The sequence below is a fragment of the Taudactylus pleione genome, unplaced genomic scaffold, assembly GCF_031769625.1.
Source record: "Taudactylus pleione unplaced genomic scaffold, aTauple2 ptg000093l, whole genome shotgun sequence".
Taxonomy (NCBI): Eukaryota; Metazoa; Chordata; class Amphibia; order Anura; family Myobatrachidae; genus Taudactylus; species Taudactylus pleione.
Window position 1 is genome coordinate 26,534,924 of NW_028284495.1, and position 25,529 is coordinate 26,560,452.

General features: G+C 43.4%; 1 protein-coding gene across 3 annotated transcripts in view; it reads left to right on the forward strand.

Moving 5' to 3' along the window:
* ROCK1 (Rho associated coiled-coil containing protein kinase 1) overlaps nt 1–25,210 on the forward strand; it is a 162,763-nt gene extending 137,553 nt beyond the window's left edge. The window contains exons 25-33 of one of the 3 annotated variants that reach the window (XM_088469623.1): nt 729–814; nt 1,662–1,850; nt 3,709–3,874; nt 11,920–11,996; nt 12,709–12,797; nt 14,595–14,673; nt 14,786–15,047; nt 15,671–15,886; nt 23,157–25,210. In XM_088469623.1, coding sequence (XP_088325749.1) covers nt 729–814; nt 1,662–1,850; nt 3,709–3,874; nt 11,920–11,996; nt 12,709–12,797; nt 14,595–14,673; nt 14,786–15,047; nt 15,671–15,879 — 1,157 coding nt within the window. In that variant the 3' untranslated portion in view covers nt 15,880–15,886; nt 23,157–25,210. Of the gene's footprint in view, nt 1–728; nt 815–1,661; nt 1,851–3,708; nt 3,875–11,507; nt 11,557–11,919; nt 11,997–12,708; nt 12,798–14,594; nt 14,674–14,785; nt 15,048–15,670; nt 15,887–23,156 lie in introns of those variants that run through there. The other 2 variants (XM_088469622.1, XR_015878207.1) reach the window with 2 other exon arrangements.
* Nucleotides 25,211–25,529: the final 319 nt, after the last annotated feature.

Genomic DNA, 25,529 nt, shown 5'->3' on the forward strand with positions numbered 1-25,529 from the left:
TTCTTCCTTCGGTTTCTCATAGAACAGTGTTATGCTGGGTACACACTAGACGATATGTCACGCGGATCAGAGCGATATATCGGGTACATCTAATGTGTACCCATGATTTGCGCGCTTCCGTAGGTCGTTAGCGAAATCGCCCGTCGGCCCTACTGCAGGATCGATGGGGGATGTCGTTAACAATGCCATGCTGCAGAATGCAGCATAATATGTCCCTCTTTCTTGTTGGACCCGGCATCGGCAAGTGTGTACGTACCACATGGCCTTTCCCATCGCTGGCAATGTAGCGCTGGGTACACATCGTCTAATGTGTACCTAGCTTAGGAAATGTTGTTCTTTAACAGTACTGAAATTGATAAACACTGTTTTCAGCCTAGAAAATTCACCTCGTCCAATTTTATTCACCAAAATTTGTTAGTACCTGAAAATACAGCCACTCCCTTACTATAATACATTTTCCCATGTTACAGTAAATTGTCTATAAAGAAATTTATTGAGACAGTTTTTAAATGTTTAAAAAGTGATGCTGGTATACAGTATATTTATAAATAAGTACATTTACACAGTATTTGGCAGTACTTGGATAAATTGGTGCATATTAAAGGTTACTTGGTGAACATTTCATGTTACAAAGTGTGTTAGAGAAACCCTGACAGCCCTTAAATATTTAGTCATTCCTGAATAACAGAAGTCTCAGTATTGTGCATGTTCTGTCTTTTGTTTTACAGAATTTAATTTGAAAGAGGAAGAAATTAGCAACATGAAGATTTTATATGAAAAGAATATAAACACTGAAAGAACACTTAAAACTCAGGTAACAGCATCACATCTGCTCTGTACGTCAGCGATAGTCACTTGTTGATTTTCACCACTGTTAGCCTACACCTGGCTGAGATGCAGAAATGTCATTTACTGGCAATCTTGTATAGATTGAGATTCTTTTTTTAAGTAATAATTAAACTTGAAGCTGTAACCTTTATTAATTCACCTTTATGTAAATATGTGAGCAGCACCCATGTAGTCTATTAATAATTTGTTGTAATAGTAACTCCTACTTGGTTCTTCGTGGCATATTTTCCTCTATTTCACATTCAAGCATACTGTTATTAACCAGCTTATTCCTTCATCTATGGACATATATAGATAGATAGATATAATTATCTATTACTGGTCTGATACCAACAAATGCGGTACATTCTTAAAATGGACCCATTCGCGGATGCCTGTAACATAACCAAGCCTTATGTGTTATACCACTTTCAGACAGAAAAAGGCAAACACCCCTGCTTTTACCTGGCATTTGTGTGCAGGCTTGTTTTGCCGTTCTCTGCCTGTACCCCCCCCTTCAGACAGAAGAGCAAATTACCGGGTCATACATTTCTACTCGGTAATTTGCTGATTAACACTGGTATTTCTTCTGTCTGAAAGCATCAACCCGGGTCTAAATTCCCGATTCTCCGACCCTGGTAAATTCCTGGGTCGAAGTCCCAGGAATTTCGACCTGGGTTGACCCTTTCAGACAGAAAAAAAAAACGTGTTGATCAGCTAAATACCGGGTAGAACTGTATGACCCGGTAATTTGCTTTTCTGACTGAAAGGGGTATTAGTGTATTGTTTATGTAATGATGAGTTATTAGTTAGGTCATCTGATCATGTTCTAGGCTGTGAACAAACTGGCTGAGATTATGAATCGAAAGGATTTTAAACTGGACAGGAAGAAAGCGAACACACAAGACTTAAGGAAGAAAGAGAAGGAAAACCGTAAGCTGCAATTGGATCTTAACCAGGAGAAGGAGAAATACAACCAGATGGCTACCAAATTTCAGAAAGAAATTGAGGATATGCTAATGGTAAGCAATGGAGGGGAACTATAGCCTCTGAAACAGTTTTTATTTTATTTTATGTAAATCTACTAACCTCTATGGGCATATGTCACACTGCAGAGATTACCTACCTCATTAGCTTTGTTATATTTACCAACATAAGTGGGTGCTGCCATGTTGTGCTCTTGGCTGAAGTAAAATATGATTTTGGCCCAGGTGCGTAACTAGCCATTTGTGGGCACCATAGCAACATGTATAAGGGCCATGTGCCGCCAATGGCAAAAACAACTGACCTAGAAACATGGGACAGACCAGGAAGATAGTCTCCCTAAGCTTTGGGCCCCGTAGCACCAATGTAGTTACACCCTTGTTTTGGCCTTAGACTCCAATGGAAAAGTGCCTAAAGTGGACAAAATTAAATATAAATGGGATATTGTAGTTTACATAGTTCAGCGATTATTTGCAACTGCGCAGAAATCCTGGAAACCCCTATGACTTGTGTTACACAGAGTGTACGCATGAAGAAGCTGTATTAAATATGAGGCGGCAAAGTGATGGGCGTTCCATGGTGGTGACTGAGCGGAGGCCTGACGTGAATGCAGATAAATGATGTCTCATGGAGGTGTAATGGCCGTGTTGCAGCTGTGTCACTGAAAGCGGCTGCATTCTCAGGTGCAGAGCTGCAACCACAGAGGCCATGGTCATATGTAGAAACTGTACCAGCCATAGGGTTGGTGCAAGTGTAGACGGTGCACGCCATGCTTGGCCAAAGGTGTGGTGTCACGAATCACCGGCAGTGATACAGCGCACAGAAACTCTGAAAGTGGGCGTCTCAGGGTTTGCTCATTCAGCCGCCGGCTGCTACACCATGGGAAGGCTGATACCAGCATTTGCATATTATCGCAGCTGCGACTCTGGGAAAAATAAACACGAGCGGGTGCATCAGTCCCTTTATGTTTTAGTTATATTTTAACCACTTAGTTGGCTTATATTGTTTCCAAAAACTACTCAGAAATTGAGTTTTTTATGATTGAATTAGGGCAAGAACATCTATTTACAGCTTATTCAACACTATTTTATTTATTTATTTTTAAATTTTTATTTTTTTGTATTCATTTTTTTAAAATAAAATAGCAATATTTATGATATACTGTAGATGAACTTGAACTTACTGGTTTTTCTTATAAAGCTAAATTAATTGTATTAGCAGGTACAGCTCTCAATACATAGTTACCAGGTGCAGCCCTGGCATGTATACGCTGGGGGTTGAGAGCTGCTGGATTGACATTGCTTCTCTCTGCAGCTGCCGGGGGGGTGAGTGGGTGGGAGGTGTTGCCGGGCTGCCATGATTGCAGTATTCGGTTGCACGGCACACATTTGGGGAAGATACAATGTGCAGAGGGGCTGGGAGATCCATATAAGATTAGCTGCTGCTGGAAGATTATCTTCGGGCAACCGCCTAGTGGGTGATTCTGATTGCTCGCATCAATTGTGACCATGTCAGGGAGAACCCAGCCTGATGTGGTCGCATCTGATGCGGCCAGGCCAGGCAAAGCATATTTCAATATATCAGCAGGTTTCTTAACTTTGCAAGTCATGCATGTGGAATGTCCACTAGTAGTAGTATAATCCATGGTCATGGTGTTTTTTTAGTAAACCGCAAATACAAATGAAAGCATGCAGATGTATTGTGATACTTTTCTTAGCACTGTGCTTTGCTTCAGCAGCTTCTCATACATGATGTAACAGCCAGGAACTTCTGGTGCTCTATGTACAAATAGTCACACATATGTCATTTGGTACGCTCGCCTAAAGGGTTTAATGGTAAATTATTGTAATGAAGGCACAACTGCCTTACACTGTAATAATGTTACTTTTTTTTTAGCAATTAACTGAAGAGAGCAACAACAAGAATGATCTGCAGATGCAGCTAGACAGCAAAGACAGTGACATAGAACAGCTGCGTGCCAGACTGGCAGATTTACAGCTACGTATGGACTCAACAAGTGTGGTCAGCCTGCAGCCAGATGAAGCTGATGGAATGATAGGTGGTAAGTGCTGGTTAATGGCTTCTCTATAGAAAACATTAGAGTGTTTTACATTAATCTAGATACATTTAAATCATAATATACTAGTTATGACCTAACTCATGTCATTGTTTCCATCTGCATTTCTAACATTTAAATGTATTAAATACCACTGACACTTTAAAGCACTGCACACCAAACAAGGCATAACGTAGTAATCTGTGAGCGATGGTTATATATGCAATCAGGCAGCAAAGTATGGCTGCAGCATGGACACGTATACCAAGACATCTATTTTAATAGAGTCTCCTTTATGTACGATCTTTTAAATGGATCTAGCATATCTTATCATATACATGTCTAGAATTAGCAGTTTGCTAATAGGCAACTTTTCAGATGATCTTTTGAAATAAATGTAATATTCTCCATATACTGTTTGTCAGGGGTGATGACATCAGATACCTGGACTCCATGGGCTATACTGGCTGTATATTGCATGCATCCTTCTAGAACAGTGAATGTCTTTAAATAACATGTTTGGTCATGTATAAATGTTTGTATGTGTGTGTATATGTATATATATATATATATTATACACACATGATCACACACAGATGTGTCCCAATACACCTATCCTTTTTGCACCATATGGTGAGACGCCTTGCACGATTCCCGTTATGTGCACTTGTCTCTTAATTTTTATACTTTTTACTCAGTTTTGCATATGGTGTTCTTAGGATTACTTTCTTTGTCACAAAGGAATTAGTATGAAGTCACAGATAAAGTGCAACAGTGCATGGCACAGGTCAGTCCGATCAGACCTGTCTTTTTACACAGTTTACCCAGCTTAAGCAGCAGAATTGAGGCAAAAGTAGCAGTGTTTTGCCTCAATTTACTTTTGCCTCAATTTTGCTCCTTAAGCTGGGTACACACCTTACGTCGGCACGACCCAGTGATGCGGTGAGAGTTGTAACTCTATATAGTGAGGGCCGTACACGCTGCATAATCCATACGACGGTGCAATGTATCGTTACATGCTGCATGTAACTACACTGTGTTGATCATTGAATGGTCCCATTGTGAGTGCGGCACGTCCAATGTGACGATTCAGTGAATGACGACCAGGAACAACGGATCGGGCATACACACTATAGGATGTGTACGATATATTGTTCCGATTCGTATCAGGGCGAGATATCATATGGTGTGTGCCCAGCTTTGCTTTTCTCATAGTGTACTAGGAATTTAGGACTAGTATTTTTGTAGCAAAGGAATTTGTATGAAGTCACAGATTAAGCATAAGGATGCATGGCTTTTACCCTAGATTGTATTTTTTTTTCTCAATTTTGATTCTTTTTCTTTTCATTGTGCTACTTTTTTTCTCAGTTTTGCATATTAGTTTGCTTATAATGTTTAGTTATTTGGGATTAATGTTTAGGCGCAGCTGTAGCAAAGTCAGTGGCGCGCTATTTTGAGGATAGGTGTATGGACACATCTGTATATAATTTATATATTTATATTTCTTACTCACTAAGGTACAAATGTAAAATGTTTAATAAAAAGTTGACCCTGCGTAGAGATGATGAATACAAAAATTATGTGTAATGTAAGCTCTTTATTTGGCAACTGTTTTGCATATTGCGTTAGGCCATACAAAGTGCCCAATAATTTAAAAAAATATACAGTATATTTTTAGAGGACACCTAAACTAGGTACAAGAGGGTCTGATAAGTAAGTAGGGCAGTCAGAAATATCATACTGTGAGTCTCTTAAAGTTTTAAATATGCCAACCTAAGTGGTTTACCCAATCAAATAAAAATGTCCTACTTGTTTTATTACTTGCATGGAAGATTATTAAATATTTATAGTAATATGTGTCCTTGTCCGGTTCAGTTAAGCCCTATATAGGATAAGTAGAATTTAGTGGCCATTTGCTGAATGACCATGTAAATGTAGACCTCGTCGTTTTTTAAACTCAACTTTATGGGTTCCTGTTGACGGAAAATATAGAGCAACGTGTTTGTTTGGATGTCATGTATAATCTAAAGGGGCCCATACATCAACAATCAATTGGTAAATTTTGCTTCTTGACGATGATTTTGTTAAAGTAGAGGCAATGTTTGGGGTTTACAGATTGCGACAAAATATTGCACGGAATTGGCGAATTAGAATTTCCATTATGCCGCGTTTTGCCCATTTGTTTTCTTTTACAAAATAATCGGCAAAATGCAGAATTGGCTGATTGTTGGTGTATGGGCCCCATAGGGCATTTTGTAACAAGAGTAGAGAGAAGAAATAGATACTTTTAGAGATTATGGGTTTCTACAGAGTAAATCACTGACCATGCGCACAGGTACCTTACTGAAGATGATGATGAAGCAGGAATAGATGGCATCCTTGCTCCATCTTCGTTTTTTTAAGCCAGTGTGTGCGTAGTAATTACATGACTCATATAGATCAATGATCTCCCTGCATGTATCTATTTTCTTCTTCCTCCATAGGGGACACGCTGGGTATAGGTTGGAGTCTGGGCACCACATAGTTAAGTTAGTCTCTCCCCGTTGGTTCTTCCCTCTGTGCGCTTTCTCTCATAAGAGGAATTCCGTCCCAGGGTCATTCCTCTGTCCCCTCCTCACAGACACAGAGCAGCCATTTTCAAAGGTGCCTGCTGGTTCACCTTGTTTCTGGAGAGTGCAGACTCCTGGTCTCCCTGTGTTCCCGCCCTTAGCGGCCTGGTTATACATTTAGCTCCTTGTTTTTTATTGCATTGAATGTTTCTGTGTCTCAGTCTCTGCGTAGCCCCACTTGTTTTCTATTTGTGGTGCATTTACATTCTTTGCTCTGCCCTTATAGGCACATCAGTTTCTTGCTCTGGTGTGTTGGGTTTTCCTTGGATTTCTATACTATGTCTTTCAGGGGTAAATTTCCCATGGAGGTAGGTGCTTCTGTGCTGGGTAATTGCAGGGCTTGTGCTGTTGTGTTATCTTGACAGATTTCAGACCACGTTGGTCTCTGTGTTCGTTGTTTTACAACCCCACAGCAGGTGGTTCCTTCAGCTGCGCCTGCTAGTCAGGAACCTGCAGTGTTTAAGCGTCAAAAGAAGGCCATTTCAGAATTTCTTTTTCAGCGCAGCTTGAGGACCTTTTGGCGAAGGCTTGGTCCCACCCTAATAGGCGCTTCCAGGTTTCTAAGCGCATTACTTCCTTTTATCCTTGCCTGCTACTGATAAGGCTAAATTGAAGTCTCCACTTCCGGTCGATGCGTATGTTGCCTGCCTAGTCAAGAATACCACCCCTTCCTCTTCCTAACACAGCATCCTTTAAGGATCCAACGGATAGAAAGCTGGAAACTTTTCTTAAGTCTATTTACTCTAATGCAAATGCGGTAGCTCGCCCGGCCCTCGTATCAGCCTGGGTTACTAAGGCCATCGGTCGCTGGGCAGATCCCGTGGAAGATGGCCTCACTTCAGGTACCCACAGGAATTAACTTGTGTCTCTTGTAGAGCATATCAGTGAGACAGCTTCTTATCTTGGGGAAGCGGCTATAGACACAGGTATACTAACTTTCAAGGTGTCGGCCTCTTCAGTGTCAACTAGAAGAGCCCTTTGGCTTCTTTCCTGGCAGGCGGATTCCGACTCTAAGAATGCCCTTGTAGCTCTCCCCTTTTCAGGGGATGTTCTCTTTGGTCCGGAGCTGGATAAAATATTGGCCACAGTGGCGGCATCTACGACAGCCTTTCTCCCTTCCGGGACAGCCCCTAGGTCGCGATCTTCTAATTTTTGCTCCTTTCAGCCACAGGGTAAGGCCAAAAGCTTACCGTTCTCCAGGTCTCATTAATCCTCTGCTAAAGGTTCTAAACCAGCAGGTAAGAAACCTTGGTCTACCAGATGCCCAGCTACTAAGCCTGCCAACAAGCCTGCTGCATGACTTGGTTGGCCTCCACCTGGGAGGACGGCTTCTTCTTTTTCTGAAATTTGGAAGGCGACCACGGATGATACCTGGGTAAGAAGGGTGGTCACTTAGGGTTACGCGTTGACCTTTCGGGAGCCTCCTCCGACCCTGTTTTTTTTCACAGGTCTTCCTTTGGATCAGGAAAAAGCAGGAGCCGTTGAGGGAGTCCATTCGCTCTCTACTGGCCTCCAGGGTCATTGTTCCTGTTCCCGCGTCTCAGCGGGGCGTGGGCTTCTATACCAGTCTGTTTCTGGTCTGGAAGCCGAATAGGTCTATCTGACCAATTCTCAACCTGAAATCTCTCAACAGATACTTGAGGATTCCCAAGTTTCGAATTGAATGACTTTGCTCTATTATTCTAGCCATGAGCCGGGGGACTTCATGGCTAGAATAATACATCCAGGATCCGTTTCATTCACCAGCGATTCCTCAGATTTGCGGTCCAGGAGGATCATTTCCAGTTTCGGGCTCGTCTTCGGAGCAGGGGAATCCGAATACTTCCCTATCTGGACGACTTGCTTATCCTGGCCTAGTCTCAGGAGGTTTCTCAGGGAGCATGTCTGGGTCATGGTGGATCTTCTCCAGGCTCACGGATGGGTCACCAATTGGAAGAAATCTTCTCTGACTCCCTCTCAGGAAATGGTGCATTTAGGGGCCTTGCTGGACTCCAGGGCTTAGCGGGTGTTTCTCCCGGCAGACTTGCAGACCAGGATTCAATTGTTTCTGCATCACCACCGGTTGTCAATTCACTCTTGCATGCAGATTTAGAGCTTTCTGGTCTCCACCTTCGACATGGTGCAGTATGCCCAGTTTCTTTCACGGCCTCTCTAGTTGGAGATTCTAGCCCGGTGAAACAAATCTCATCTACAGCTTAGGTCTCACTCGGGAAGTGCCTCTTGTGCTGGCTTCAGGGGTCCCATCTGATCAGGGGAAGTCCCTTTTGGGTTCAGGACTGGGTCCTTCTCACCACTGACGCAAGTCTGTGGGGAGTGGTGTCCTGTCAGCAGACTGTTCAGGATCAGTGGTCAGCTTATGAGAGCCAATTGCTGATCAGCATTCTGTCCAGTTTTCAGAGCTCTTTGTCGACTTTGCTTCTCCTTCGTAGTCACCCAGTCCAGGTACAGTCCGACAACGCATAAACAATCAAGGCGGCAGTCGTGGCACCATGAAGAGAGGTCAGTCGCATGCTCCTGTGGGCGGAGAGGCGTCTTCTGTCCCTGCCTGCGTTTTACATTCCCTGAGTGCAAAATTGGGAAGCTGACTTCCTAAGCCATCAGGATATTAATTTGGGTGAATGGGCCCTACATCTGGACGTCTTTCAACTCCTTGTTCTTCGCTGGGGCTTGCCGGACATTAACATGTTGGCGTCTCGACACAATCACAAGGTTCCCCGAGGTACTGCTCACAAACCAGAGATCTGGGAGCCTTCCTGGTGGACGCTTTGGTGGTTCAGTGGACCTTCCCGCTCTTGTACATCTTCCCCCCCCAATCTCTCTGATTCCGCAATTTGAAGTTGGAGGGCAGCAAGGTGTTTCTAGTGCCTCCTTTCTTCTCTGCGTCTTCCACTGCGGCCATATCTCAGGGCCTGTGCTTTCATCCAGATCTGGCCACTTTCGCTTTGACAGGGTGGCTTTTGAGACATCCATCTTAAGGGCTAAGGGATTCTCCAAATCAGTCATTAACACTATGCTCAATGTCCGTAAGCCTCCTTCAGCTCGAATTTACTATAGGGTTTAGAAGACTTACTTTGACTGGTGTTCAGCTAGGAATCTTAACCCCAGGTCATTCTGATTCTCTCAAGTGCTCTCCTTTTTGCAGGTGGGGCTGGATTTGGCCTCCATCTTGCTTCAATGAAAGTGTCCCTTTCTGTTCTCTTTCAGAGACAGATTGCACTGTTACCTGATGTTCTGACTCTTTTTCAGGGTGTCCTCCATGTACAGCCTCTATTTGTACCGCCGGTAGCTCATTGGAATTTGTTCTTGGTTTTTAAGGCCCTTCAGTCTTCGTCTTTAGACACTGTGGATATTCGTTGGCTTACCCGGAAGACACTCTACCTTCTTGCCATTGCTTCTGGCCAGCGGGTGTCAGACTTGAGCGCATTGTCCTGTCGCTCTCAGTTTCTAATCTTTCATCTGGACAGAGCTGTCCTTCGAATGTGACTAGGCTACCTTCCTAAAGTTGTTTCCAGGTTCCACATCAATCAGGATTGTGGTTCCTTCTTCCAGGTTCTGGATACTTCACCAGATGAGGCCTCTTTGGATGTCGTGCAGAATTTATGTGAACAGGACAAAGGTCTTGATGCTCTTTGTCCTGTATGATTTTCACAAATGGGGCTGGCCAGCTACTAAGCAGTTGCTGGCCAGATGGATCTGGTTGACTATTCGCCACGCTTACGCTGCGGCGGATATTCCATGACAGTTCCTTGGTTACTGCTCATTCAACCTGGTCGGTGGGATCTTCATGCGCAGTGTGATGTGGTGCTTCTCCGTAGCAGCTGTATTGACAGAAGACCACATGGCTGCCTTACACATTTCTTAAGTTCTATTCCTTTGACACATTCATCTCCCCTGATGCGTCTTTTGGGCAAAGAGTTCTCAGCGCATCCCCTCCCTTAGGGGATTAGCTTTGGGACATCCCAGCATAGAGCCTGCGTCCCCAGTGAAGGAAGAAGAAAAGGAGATTTATATGCTTACCTGTTAAATAATTTTCTTTGATTCAATAGGGAACACAGAGCTCCCACCCTGACGCACCTTGCTTGCGAGGCTTTGCTCTGCTTCCGGTTCTCCTGTTCACATTTCCTGTGTGTTTGGAGTGCGTGCCGGTCTTCCTTCTCTTTCTCGCTCCTTGCATTAGGCTTGTTAACTTAACTGAAGTGTCTGTAGCTGGGGGTGGGGCATAGGGGGAGGGGGAGCCTGGGTTGTGTTGGACAAGTTTAACTATGTGGTGCCCAGACTCCAACCCACCAACCTATACCGAGCGTAGAGCCGGTGTCCCCTATGGAGTTGAAGAAAAGGATTTAACAGGTAAGAACATAAATCTCCTTTTTCTCCCGTCCATAAAATTAAAAATATAATGGGGGTTTCTTCGTCTTTTTTTTTTCTCATTCATTTGTCCATATGTTTTTCTTCATTTTTTGTCAGCCTGTGTAAATATGGGCAGCCTTTAGTTGCCTAACCCATCAGGAGGGGGATCTATTAAGTCTAATGTTCTATGAAGAGTACTTTCTTCATTTGGTGGCATCAATTAACATGTAGTCATAGCTGTCCTATTGGTATTAAACACTGTGAATTGTATATACGAAGTATCTTATCTTGATGGTTTGGCCCAGAAATGCATACATGATTATGTCAGAAATGCAAGTGAAAACTAGCTGCACGCCTTCCCATTAATAGATAAAGCAAACTGTTAATTAAATTAGCATTGTCAGTATGCCAAAATAATTTGTCTCATTTTGTTAGCCTTCAGTGGTGTTGCTGGATCATCATTTCGTAGGTGTGTCTTTGTGCGTGTGCCATTTGCAGTGTATTGCTTGTACTGGGGAATTTTGTAGCTACCTTATATTAATGGGGTTCAACAAGAACTAGGCAGACTGTTAATTATTGTGACTGGCTAGTATTAAGCATACCTTGGAACAGAACACATTTTAAATTGATTTGGTTCTATTCTGCCCACTAAATAAACTGTTTGTCTCTTATTCTCCGTTTAGTCGAGTCTACCTGCATTCCTTATTTCTTTCTCTCCTATTCTTGTCTTCTGTGAGTAAATGGGAACACGCATCTTCCTGCCTGTTACCAGTGAACAGCTTTTCATCTTGTTGCAGTTTTTGCTTTCAGTTTTCATTTCTAGTCTTGGAGTCGTTGTGCTCACTTGTACTGAATTTATGTATTGTATTTTGTTTTTATTTTGCATTCTATAATTTGTCTTTTATTTACGTAAACACTCTTCATGTCCAACTTGCATACTTTTCGACAAGTTCTTGTTCTGTTTGTGAGCATGAAGTTTCCGTTCTCTGCTTTCTCCCATGCGTTTCCATTCTGCATGTTCCTATGTTTGCACAGTGCTCTGGCTGGTGGCTAAGCAGTGGATAGGTTACGTCATTTAACATCTTATGTTTGTAGAGTCCGAATCAAGAATTGAAGGCTGGCTTTCCATACCAAACAGAGGGAACATTAAAAGACATGGATGGAAGAAGCAGGTATATGCTTTTTATATTGTGATATTAGCCTATTTGTGTCACTTTGATCTAAAAGATTAAATGGTTCCTGTCTTTCTCTATGATACTAGTATCTTTGTCTCTCCCGCTCTCCTTTTTTTTTTCTTCCCTTCACAAACCCCTCAATATAACCTGCCCCATTATCTGGAGTTGGACCATTACTTTGCTAGAGAACTCATTCCTACTTATTCTTTGGTTTGACTGAAACTGAACGGTGTCATGTGATTTTTTTTTTATACTCCCTACAGTAACTCTAGGAGGAGATGTTAGGTGAGATGTTAGGTGAGATGTTAGGTGATCACATCTGTTGGTGTGCAATTATCACTGAACAGCAGCAAATCTTTTCTGTTTTGTGGAACTTTTTGCATAATGGGTTTGCAGTGACATGTTTGTGCAGATTGCCTCTAGACATGATCATTTATTTACAGTTCTCATTCTCAGCTATTTAGGAAGAGCTACTTTTTATTGTAGTAAACAATGAGCTGCTTTCTGTTGAATGGTTTACAGCTGCTGGTTTAATGCGTGTTATAAATTTGACACTTTGCTTGATCATGTTCATTGTTTAGATTAAAATGCTAAGCTTGTATTCTGATACTGAATCTTGTCGTGCAACTTTTAACCTCTATGCCAGCGCCATTATTATTGCAACTTGTTGGTATACTAGTAACACACGTATTTTTTCTCTTCAATAAAGTATGTTGTGGTTAGTAGTAAGAAGATACTTTTTTACAATGATGAGCTGAATAAAGAACAGTCCAACCCATCCATGGTACTGGACATAGAGTAAGTACTGATTTACTTTCTTGTGTAGTATAGTGAATATTTGTGTTATTGTTTTATGGCTAAGTGCCAGCCATCTTTGTTAACTCTTTAACTGCTAAGATTTTTCTTTACTCCTGTGCTGAGCCTGTTTTTGCACTTTTTGGGCGGTCATATTCCATTATCAATAAACAATCATTTATTTTTATGCAGTACCCACACAAATTATACCTTATTATTTTCAGCTGATTTGGTAATTTTCACAAAATACTCTTAATTTGCTTACACTTTCTCATAGGGCAAATAACGGCCAAAATGTGCAGGAATAATATGGTAGCTCAACAAGGTATTCCATTTTAAATATGAGAGAACTTACCACTTCAAAGGAGTCGGCCCGGTTGTGGTGTTTGTTTTTTTTTTACCCAGAATGGGGAGAACTAAGCATTAGAACCCCTCCTCTTGTGTAGTATAGGGAGTAATTGTCTGATCAAATGCGCTCACCAGACAGTAACTAAGGAAGCACTTTTTTTTTTTTTGCTTATTCCTACATTAGACTTCAACCTGGTGCCGTTGACTGTACTACTATCCTACATTTACACTATTTTCATGTTAGGCTACTTTGAAACATTGGGCCTGATTCAGAGCCGTTCGCTATTTGCGGTCGTTCGTTCAAAAACAAGGGGTGGCTATTCAAATGATCCGTTAGCACATTGCAGTCTGTTCACACCTCTAAGTCTGAACGAGCGAGCAAAACATACGCTCGTTTATTTGATAAAAACGCCCCCTGGCCGCTCGCACCATACGTCATGTCCGCTATTTATTAGATTAATCGAGTACATCGTACAGCGTATGAACTGCTCGCTATTCTTGTGGTTGGTTTTTTCAACCGCTATTTTGCGAGCAGTTCTGAGTTAAAAAAAACCAAGTGACGTGGTCAATGACGCTGCTGTATTAATTATGCACCCCCTTAAAACGCCCGTTTTGACCTTTAAGCACGCCTGCGTTCGAATTCCACTCCCCCGTTTTCAAGCACCTTCCCCTGTTACCACCCACATACGCCTCATTCTGTCACTCCAAATAGCAGGCACTCGCTATATAGCGTGCAAACGATTTTCGGCCGCACTGACTGGTTCGCGCATGCTTACTAAAAACCGTACGCATGCGCAGATGTGCGAACATCGCTCGGAACGAGCGTACGGCCGCTAGCGAGCGGCTCTGAATGAGGGCCATTGTGCCTTCTACTTGTCTGTTCACCCAAACACTTTTATGAACTTGAAGCTCTTTTTTGTAGATAACTTGGTATGTTTACCATACTAAGAAATGTTGTTTTTTTTTATAATATAGAAATAGTTAATAACTGTGAAAAATAAAAAATAAAGCTTGGGAGAGTCATGGGGGGGTATCCACTAGACGATTAAGTTGAACGATTATGATCGTTCAATCGTTTGCAAAAGTGTCTAAAACGACCAGCGATGCGCGTACCCGCTGGTTGTTTAGACATCTATCTTTCAAACATGCTGGTCAACCTGACGATATCTTCAGGTTCTGCATGTTTCCAGATGATTGATGACCCTGCACTGAAAGTCTGCTCATTCAGTGCAGGCTCATCACACAACTCACAAATGACTGAATGATTACAATGTCGTAATCGTGCAGTCGTTTTCAGATCTTGTAGTGGGTACCCCCCCTTCTGTCTCTGTGGCTGTCTCCTCCTTGTCAGGTTATCATATTACTCTTAGACGCTTATTCTAAATCGCTGAATATCAATTGCAACAGCCAAAATTTTTGTTAAATTGTTTTATTATTTTGTTCTGTTTTCAGCAAGCTTTACTATGTCCGACCTGTTACCCAAGGAGATGTTTACCGAGCAAATACGGATGAGATCCCTAAAATATTCCAGGTAACTAGTTTACAATTGCCCACCTTTACTTATCATTGACCCATAAATGTGTTTGACCCCTGGATGGTTGTCTGATAAGTTCATCGCAATGTCAACGTTCTCATTATGCCAGATACTTTATGCTAATGAAGCAGAATGTAGAAAAGACCTTGAACTGGAACCAGTACAGCAAACGGAGAAAACAAATTTCCTCAACCACAAAGGACACGAGTTCATCCCTACACTTTACCACTTCCCAGCAAATTGTGAAGCTTGTTCTAAACCTTTATGGCATGTGTTCAAACCACCTCCAGCTCTGGAATGCCGAAGGTGCCATGTTAAGTGCCATAAAGACCACTTAGATAAAAAGGAGGAACTCATAGCTCCCTGTAAAGGTCAGTGAATAGACATACATGATACCTGAAGTACAATTATATTGCTGTTTAAACGTAACCTACCTTTTAGGGATATTTGTATTCAATGTCTGGGCCTAAATCAGACTTTGGTATAATTATTTGAGGAGTTACTGGGGGTCTACAGATAGCTTGTACCTAAGTTCTGGGAAAAGTCACAGAGATGCAAGCTCCCCTTAATGTGAATAGATGTCATGAGCACTGCGTTTATCCACCCTCTACCCACTGCTGCCCTCAACAGCGGGGACAGGTGCAGCGAGCGGCAGGGCGCCACGGGCCCTCTGGTGTCAGGCTATGATTAGAGAGGCACCTAGCGGGAACCCTACAACATGTATAAATTACTCTCCCATTGAATGGGGGCAATTCATTTAGCAGCTTGGCCACAATATGCCTTTCCAGTAGCATTGCTATTTTTTCCTTGCATGCCATATAGTTGCGCAGGAAAAGTAGTGATGCTGATTCTATTGTAATAAGGGGAATAATGTACACAGTCGAACATTGCGGGATGTTCAGCTGCACATCGCTGCTAATTGAATCGCTCCAAGTGTATCTTAAATTTATCTCAACTCATGCAAGTAATATGCTTGTTACCCTCAATATTTCAGTGAGTTATGATGTGACATCTGCAAGAGATATGCTTCTGCTGGCATGCACTCAGGATGAGCAGAAGAAATGGGTAACTCATTTATTGAAGAAAATACCCAAAACTACACCTTCAAACTTTGTCCGTGTCTCCCCAAGAACTATGTCTACTAGATCGACAAACCAGTCCTTCCGAAAACCAACAAAAACTGGTTCTGGAAAAGCCAGGTAAGACTTTGGTAATGATTTGTTTTATGATAACACTAGTTCTGTAACATTTTGCTGGTTACATCAGGTACATACAGCTGGCGGTCTGTGTGCAACATTAGTACAGAAAATCCAATTTAGAGCACACATTTCTCAAAACTGTGCATTGCGTTTTTTGTAAGTAAAAATGGAAGTGCTGACATCAGAAAGCACAGATTGTAGGTGTTGCTATTGATAGTGTGATGCACACTACTCTGGGAACCTACCAGTGAGGACATCCCAACGTAGCATGAACAGTGCTATAAACAGCTACTATGCCACAGCTAGCTTGGCTTTAAAAGGTCTGATGCACAGATTGTCAGCTGAGTGACCTTACATATAAAGGCAAAAGCAAATAGTGCTTAATCGGAGCAGGACAGAATGGGTAGAGCCTGTTTGTGTCATTGTGTATGGTGTGACTATGTCAGTCTATTTTTCTCCCCCTATGGAAATGTGTTCCATTCCATAACTATACATTTCTTTTCAACAAATTAAAATTGTGTTTTATGTGGAAACACCAACCCCATATTGGGAATTATTAGCAGTCCCTATCATCCTAATTATGTTATTATTGAAAGTGAGAGGTGTATTCTACATTTTAATGTTTGTTTTCTCTGTAGTCTGTTTTCCCAGTGTATCTACATGGTAAGGGCTAAGAATACACAGAACATGCCATCCAACTCTTTTATTGTGTAGAGCCAAAGGACAGGAACATAACCTCCCCCCAGTATCTAATTTAGCTTCATATATAATGTTTATGCATGTGAATTGTGTCCGCTCTAAGGCCAAGAATAGACAAACCTAGATTTTCGGACACTTTTTTTTTTAAATCTGTCTATTACACTTATTTGTGAGGTTGTCCAGCTCTATACCTTCTCTGGTTCCTCTCAGGCATGGATAACTGTCCAACTAGCTCTAGCATTGTCATTGGTGCCAAATATATACCTGGGCTGCCAGGTCCCTCCTTATAAACTATATGCGAACCTGAACCACCCAGGAGTACACAAACTGTTCCTGCAACACATTACCCTGTATGTTCTCATAATACCTTTACCAGCCAGAATATGTATTACCCTTCGCTACTCTCCTATCCCATCTTCCCTGTAACTGTCATACCCCCTAGGTACTACAGATAGTAACATGCTGTAGCAATGGTACACCTAATGTGACATCACTAATATCAACATACAGTATTTATTGGGTGTATCAAATCAAATCATTACTAACCTTGTTCACCTCTACTTTCACTCCTAGCTGTAACCCAGCTGCCTACTTCAGGGTCCTATTCTCTCATGTACCCATCCCTAAGCAGTGCCTACTCCTTTCCATATTGCCAGTTGCTCATTTTGACCCAGAATCTGAGCTAACATCTTGCACAGAAATATTCACAATCACATTGTTTTCCCAGAAGTGAATAAATACACAAGGTACACACTTACCAATCAATTTACAGTACATAAGCTATAGTGGACAGATCTACTCTAATAGAAAGTTCTGAGTAGTACTTTAACTATGTTAGAGAGGAAGAGAGCTGCAGCAAGTTGTAGGTACCGGTATACTCTCATCTACCATAATAAACCGTTGAGAATTTCTACTTCAGGGTCCATAGAAGGTTCACAGGGAGACCTTGGGTTTAGGTGATGCAGAGTCATCCGGGCACCTTACGCAGTAAATTTTTCTCCCAGGATGCAACGGGTCTCCCTCTATAACCCGCCCTCAGGCCGGAGGCTCCTCAGTTTCGTTGGGTACCTGGCTGGAGTCGGGTCACTGTACATGCAGTAGGGCTGTTGTACTGAACATTCAGTAGGGCCTTGAAGTTTTGAAGATTCTTCTAGTGCGTATAGTCCAGTGGAATCACCCAACTGGCGCCGAGATGCCGGTACTGATTTGGGGATCTTGGCTGGCCTCTGGGGTCTTGGCTAGCAAAGACCTCAGAGGATCCCTAGACTGCGGCCGGATGCTACGGGGGAAATGGGTAAGCGACTTGCACCGCGGTGATGTGTGCCGAATCGCAGTCTTTTTCCTCCAGGACTGGGGACTCCCTGGGGTTGACAGCGTTTGGAACCAGGCACTGGCTCCTGCGCTTCCACAAAGCTGCCTGGGACAGCGGGCTGGAGTTGGCGGGAACGCTCCAGCATCCTAGGGGTTAATCGCTGGCCAGGGGAGGCAGCCTTCCCTGTTTTACAGCCCAGTCCTCCCCGCTGCGCAGCGCTCCTTTCCACTGCGGTCTGGCTGGACTGTGGCGGCTTCCTTCTTCCGGCTCCACCCCCCATGAGTTCTTCGGCGGCCATTTCTCCTGTCTGCAGGTCGCAGATATCGGCGGGCGGTGCGGAGTAAGGGTCCCACTACATACCTGTCCTCCTGTTGGTGGGCCGTGTATGTAGCACTTTTGTCCTAATAGACGCTAAGTCTCTGTAGTTGACTAGTAAGTGCAGGTATTATTGTTGTTCTGCATTTGTCTGCGACTGTATGCTAGCGCTCTCTGTCTGAGTTTCTCTTCTCTAATAACTGTCAGACATTATTTTGCTATCCCTGTACTTATTCTGCTATTCTGAGCCATAGCACTGGTGTTGTGCATGTGTGGCTAAAGTCGCAGGCTGTGACCTTATTATACAGTCACATCTATAGAGTGGTATCCTCTTCACTATGACTGGCAGTGAGGGTGATATGCCTAGTTTGGCTCTTACTAAACTACTCTGTAAAAAGTATACAGCGGTGTTAGGGGCGGGGTCATAACCTCTGAGGAGTTATGTTTGTGGTGTTATACCCCTCCAGATCCCTCTGCGGCTTCTGCCACTCAGCAGGAGCCGCCATGGGAATGCTTTGCAAAGGCACTATCGGCTATTGCAGGGTATTTGGCAAGCCCTCCTGGGTTTCCCCAGTTTGGTTTTCAACAGCAGCAGAACCTGCTGCAACAGTCTACACCCATGCAGGTGTTGCCTCCTCAATGGGTTAATACATTTCCCGCTATGTTGCAAATGCGACTGAGGTGAGGCATAATGATGCACCCGTCAGTAGACCAGATAAAAGGGTCCTGCTGTCGTGATAATGATGTATCATCTGACGATGGACTGCTCCCTCATCAGGAGGCAGAGTCCATTTAAAAATATACATTCCAGGTCTGATACAGGCTGTGAAGGCAGCCCTGATCATTGAGGATAAGCCATCTGCGCCTAAGTCTAAGCATGCATATTTCATGGAAGAAAAAGTGACTGAGACTATATTCCCATTGTCTGATAAATTGGTGAATCACTTGGAGGTAGCTTGGAAAAGCCAGGGAAGCGTTAGCAGCTGCAGAAGCGTTTGGCCTCTGCTTATCTTTTTGCTGAGAATTACTTTACTAAGTGGGAGACTCCATCGGTGGTGGATTCCCATGTCATGCGCTTGGTAAAAAAAAAAAAAAAAAAGCGCAAAGCTATCTATGCCTTCCATGTCGTCCCTGAAGGATTCTACAGATAAGAAGGTAGAGGTCTGCCTTAAATCTGTTTATTCCCTTTCGGGGGGGCTGCAGGCAGACCAGTTATGGCCATCTGCTGGGTGGCTCGGGCCCTGGAATGTTGGCGAATAGCCTGGAAACATATTTAGTCCCAAATGCTACCAGAGAACATCTGAATCTTGTGGGAAACCTCAGAGATTCTGCTACCTACATAAATGAGGCAGCATTGGATGTTAGCTTATTAAATGTCAGAATTTCTTCGGCAGCCGTTGCGGCTTGCCGCACTTTGTTGCTCTGTTCTTGGAGGGCAGACGCAGACTCCAAGAAGGGGTTGGAGTGTTGGCCTTATGACTGTAAAGTCTTGTTTGGCCCTGATTTGGACAAGATTGTGAACACCTTAGCAGCAGCTAAGTCGGCTTGTCTGCCTTATTCTCCGGGCCTCTTCGGGGGGCTTGGACTCTGTCCTTTCGGACCTATCGGACCCCAGGTAAAGGCCAACTTCAGTCCGCCCAGTGCTGGTGTCAAACTACCACAGACACCTGGGTGAGAGAAGTGGTATTTCGAGGGTATGCCCTCTTCTTTTGCAGACGGCCTCCCTATCAGTAGTTCTGCACAGGCCTCCTGTCTAACAAGGACAAGGCTTTGGCTATTCATAGGGCAGTACAATCCATGCTCCTGGCAGGGATTATTGTATCGGTCCCATTATCCCAGAGGGGAACGGGTTATTACTCCAGCCTTTTTTTGGTTCAGAAACCAAATGGATCCCACCCACTTATCCTTAATCTCAAGTCTCTGAACAAGTTTCTCAGGGTACCTCGGTTCAGGATGGAGACTCTTTGTTCCATTATACTAGCTATGGAATCTGAGGATTTTATGGTGTCTCTGGATATTCAGGATGCATACCTGCATATTTCGATTGCTTCAGCACAGCAGCGGTTTCTCAGGTTTGCCATATCTCAACAGCATTTACAGTTTTAGGCCTCTCTACTGCACCTTGGGTGTTTACAAGAATTAGGGCAGTAATGGCAGCCCATCTGCGGCTGCAGGGGGTCCGCCTGTTACAATACCTGAATGACCTCTTGCTGTTGGCAGGATCTCCAGAGGTACTTCACCACCATCTGTAACTGACGATATCTGTCATACAGATGCACGGATGGTTGCTCATTTGGAAAAAGTTCTCCCTGGTCCCATCTCAGAGGATTCTCCATCTGGGAGCTCTGTTGGATTCCCAACAGCAGAGGATTTTTCTGACCACAGACAAAATCTCCACTTTACAGACGCGAGTACGCAGATGTCTCCGCAGTTGCCGAGTGTCCATACACTCAGCCATGATGTTCCTGGGGTCCATGATGTCGACATTCGACATGGTGGAACATACCCAGTTTCATTCCAGGCCTCTGCAGAAATTAATCCTCTCCCGATGGGACGGATTACCACATCAGATAAGGACACAAAAGATGGTACTCTCTCCGGAGGTGCGTCTATTTCTGACTTTGTGGCTGCAGACTGGCCACCTCACCAAAGGGCACGCACCCCTTTTGGATTCCGGACTGGGTTCTTCTAACAATGGACGCCAGTCTCCGGGGTTGGGGCGCAGTGACAGATGCACAATCCTTTCAGGGGAGGTGGACCCCAGAAGATTCTGCTCTACCGATCAAAATATTGGAACTTCGGGCAGTCTTCAGGGCACTACAACAAGCAAGACTCATACTTCATGGAAAGCCCGTGCAAGTTCGGTCGGACAACGCCACGACGGTGGCTTACATATACCATCAAGGAGGAACTCTAGGTGTCCCACATCCTGACATGGGCGGAAGGCCATCTACCAGCCTATCGCCAGTGTTCATTCCAGGAGTGCTCAATTGGGAAGCGGACTTCCTCAGCCGTCACCACGTGCATCCCGGGGAATGGTCTCTTCACCAAGAAGTGTTTCGGCTCCTTTTGGACAAGTGGAGCCTTCCGGACGTGGATCTCATGGCCTCTCGACACACTCACAAACTGCCAGTTTACGGCTCCAGGACAAGAGACGCCAAGGCTATCTTACTAGACGCTCTGTCGGTCAAGTGGACCTTCCAGTTTGTGTACCTGTTTCCTCCAAGCTTCCTCCTTCCTCGAGTAATTCGGAAGTTCAAACAAGAACGAGGCACTGCCCTGCTGGTGGTTCCAGCGTGGCCCAGACGTCACTGGTACTCAGATCTTCGGAGTGTCTCCATCGACACTCCATTCCTGCTGCCTCAACATCCGGACCGGTTGTCTCAAGGTCCTTGCCTTTACCCGGACCTGGGTCGTCTGTCTTTGACGGTGTGGCTCTTGAGAAATCCCTCCAAAGGTCCAACGGTTTTTCCGGTTCGGTGGTTAACACCATGCTCAGAGCATGGAAACCTGCCTCTGCCAGGATTTACCTACTTAGAGTGGTGTCGTCCCAGAGGTTACGACCCCGAGGTGTTTAGGGTATCCAGAATTTTGGCTTTCCTTCAGTCGGGGTTTGGACCTTGGTCTCTGCCTTGCTTCCCTGAAGGTGCAGGTTTCTGCCCTTTCGGTGTGGTTCCAGCGAAGGATTGCTCCTCTTTCTGATATCCGCACTCTCCTTTAGGGGGTCCTTCACATTCAGCCTCCCTTTGTCCCTCCTGTGGCGCCTTGAGATTTGGCTGTTGTCCTTAGGGCCCTCCATTTGAACCCCTGGATTCAGTGAATCTCAAATGGCTCACTGCTAAGACAGTTTCCCTTCTGGCTTATAGCTTCAGCCAGAAGAGTGTCTGATTTGGGGGCTCTCTTGCCGCTCCCCATTTGTTTTTTCTTTTACCCTCCTCCGGTGCTTCGGACTCCCCTGGTTTCCTTCCAGAGGTCATCTCTAGTTTCCACATTAATGAGGAAATTATTGTGCCAGCCTTTATTAATTATTGTGACCTCTCGGCAGGTGAAGCCTCATTTGATGCCCTCAGGATTTATGTGGACCATACCAGTTCCCTTCAGAAGTCAGACTCCTTGTTTGTCCTCTAGGGCTTTCACAAGAAGGGATGGCCAGTCAATAAGCAAACTTTGGCTAGGTGGCTTCGCATGACTATCTCTGAGGCTTACACTCAGGAGGGCCTTCGTGGGCAGCTTGCCATGGTGCCTCGGCTGTGTAGCTTTGTAAAGCTGCCACATAGTCTTCTGTACAGACCTTTTTGAGGTATTATGCTTTTGATACCTTTGCCACTCAGGATGCTTCCTTCGGGCGGCGGATTCTCCTTTCTGCACAGGAGCGTCCTCACCCTTGAAGGTACTGCTTTGGGAATCCCCAAGGTCTCCCTGTGGACTTTCTATGGACCCTGAGGTTGAAAAGTAGAGATATGGTAAGAACTTACCCTTGTTATCTCTTTTTCTACAAAGTCCATAGAGTCCACAGGGCACCCGCCCTGACGCACCTGTGCTTCAGATTGGCTTCGCTCTGGTCACCGGTTTTCCATCTCCTTCTGTGTGAGAATGTGACTTTCTTCTCTCTTTTACCCTCCTCCGGCCTTTGGCTTGCTACATAACTGAGGAGCTTCCGGCCTGGGGGCGGGGTATAAAGGGAGACCCGTTGCATCCTGGGAGAAAAATTTACTGCGTATGGTGCCCGGATGACTCTGCATCACCTATACCCAAGGTCTCCCTCATAGAAAAAGAGATAAGGGTAAGTTCTTACCATACCTCTTCTTTTTTAAGTGAGGTTCTACCACCAAAATCATAGACCAGAGAGACCCTTTGGTCTCTCTCGTCTTAGTACGTTATTATTGCAGAATATTAATCCATTTGTCTTTCATTTCCAATAGACTAATAAATTGTTGTTTGTTTCTCTCTTCCAGCTAATCATCGTTTATCGCTGTGTTTGTTCATAAAGCTGCTCTTCCACATTAGGGACTGGTTCAGAGACGCTGCTATTTCCATCAACAGCAATACCACAGGCTACAGGGTTGCTTTGCTCTACAACTTCCTCTTGCTAAGGCCCAGTAAGAATGCAGTGAGGGTCTTCTATGCAGGCTTGCCTACAGAAGGATAAGACAATATTACTATGTAATGGAAGTAAGAGAAAGCTTAGCACTAGCACACGTGTGTGTGTGTATATTATTCAAATCAGTATAGATAATATTCTATGGGTGTGGAGGAAAGCCTGCTGGTTATGGTGGACTGCAGCTTTTGCACTGGTGTGGATTTGAGCAACTGCTCCAGAGATTGGATAGCAGACGATTATATCTCAGAATGAGAGCAGGTAACCTTATACAGTCTCTCCATCTTCTTGAAGACTGCAAACTCAACTTGCAAGAAGCTAAGTGACCACTTGAACACTCTAGTGCCTTCACTTTACAGCTCCTAGCAGCCTTACGGCAGAAGCACACGGCAGGAGAAAGGATCCTGTTTTATGCTTTGCAAAATATTATACAACTATCCATCAAGGTGAAAGGTCAAGATATTAGTTTTAACTATGCATTTTTATTTTGTTTTGCCAAGCCATATTGAATTGTGTTTAATATATAGAGGCATTAGAAACTAACAGTACAAAACAAAGGTTTTACACGTGTTTTTGAATGCATCATTTTGTTTGTATTGTATTGCCTTACAGTTTTTAAAGATAAGCAATGTTAAGTTAACGGACATATAAATATGTATGCACTGTGTGAACTTGTAAATTATTGTTAGAACACTTTATTGGGTATTTCTTTGTTCCTTTAGTGCCTTATTTCAATTATTTTACTGCCATGTTTTTAGTGTATGGGCACACAATCTAGTTTTCTAACAAGTAATACCTATCCCCATTCACAGGTTTTATCAACCTCCGCTATGTCACATTGCTTTTATTAGGGGGAGATTAAAAGGTCATTTGTATTAAGAAACCAAACACGTGTAATACATGTGTAAGTGGTTACTAAAACATATGGTGTAGATGTCCGTTTTACATTCCTAGTAGGCGTACCCATGATTTCCAGGGTTTTAAATAGCTGGTTTGCTCCATATTGGAGCATATCAGTATTTTATCCAACCTCCGGGCCCATCAATTGAGGGACCAATCTGGCTTCCAGTTTTCTTGCAGGCCTCCAGCGGTCATTATTAACCACCAGTTCCTGTAACTGTTCTGCAAAAGAACATGGAGGCCAAGTCTCATGTTGGGCAGATTGGAGGCATGGCTGGTCACATGCTGGTGCCCATTCCTTACAATTGCAGTTATATAAACCATATTATATGGAGGGTACCTTTGCTTTCCTTCCAGAATGTTATGTAAAACATAGCATGTGATTGCTGAACAATCACTGACGTAAACTACCTGCTAAGGTTTGTGTTTGTACAATATGCTGAGCATACAAGTAGTTCAGAGCATTAAAGTAAGTTTCACATTTTTATAAACCCTTGATAATATAGGGATTCTAATATAAATGTCCCTGCTAATAAGCAGAGACAATTTAAGGTTTGGGCAATAATGGTCTATTTTTATTTTGTTGTTTTTTCTTTGTTATTGTGTTTAGTTTTTTTTTTTTTTTTTTTTTGTTTGTTTTTTTTTACCAAATACCTCCTCAGTAATTTATAATGGCTTTGCAGTTGTGTATTAAACAAAAATCTATAAAAAAAAATAAAATAAAAAAAGCACTGGAAACCTGGTTCGTCTGAAGGCAATTTGCATGTTTCAAGTGGTATTGAAATCCGCACTGATGGATATGTAATAATAAACATATCTGTTATTAATATGCTAATGACTGTGTGATTATTTGAAAATAAATAAAGCCTATTTATAGAACTGTTTCCAAATTATTAATGCTTGTATTATAAGCAAATTTCTTGCTTGATATTTACAGTTTTGTTTGCATTACACAGTACTGTTCTTGTGCCATTTTGTAGTATAAAAAATAAACTTTCAAGAGTTTTAGTACATCCATTTTTTTTTATTAGAATTTGAAGCCTATTTATGTTAGATTCACGCTACTGGCATGTGCACACTTGGGCCGTAATCAATTAGGTGCAAAAAGCCTTTTTCTGCGGAAAACAATCGCCGGTGACGTCATTTCGTCAGGCGAGAACTTATCCCCGTATTATTCACCGGTGCGGAAAGTCAGTGCATTGGAATAGGCGAAAAAGATTCGCCTATGAATGCTGTCGAAAACAAATGCAGAATTGGGGTTTTGGGGTACAAACTTGCGGGAACCACCCTGCACCCTTGGGACAGGCCCCCAAAGGTAAACTGTGTTAAA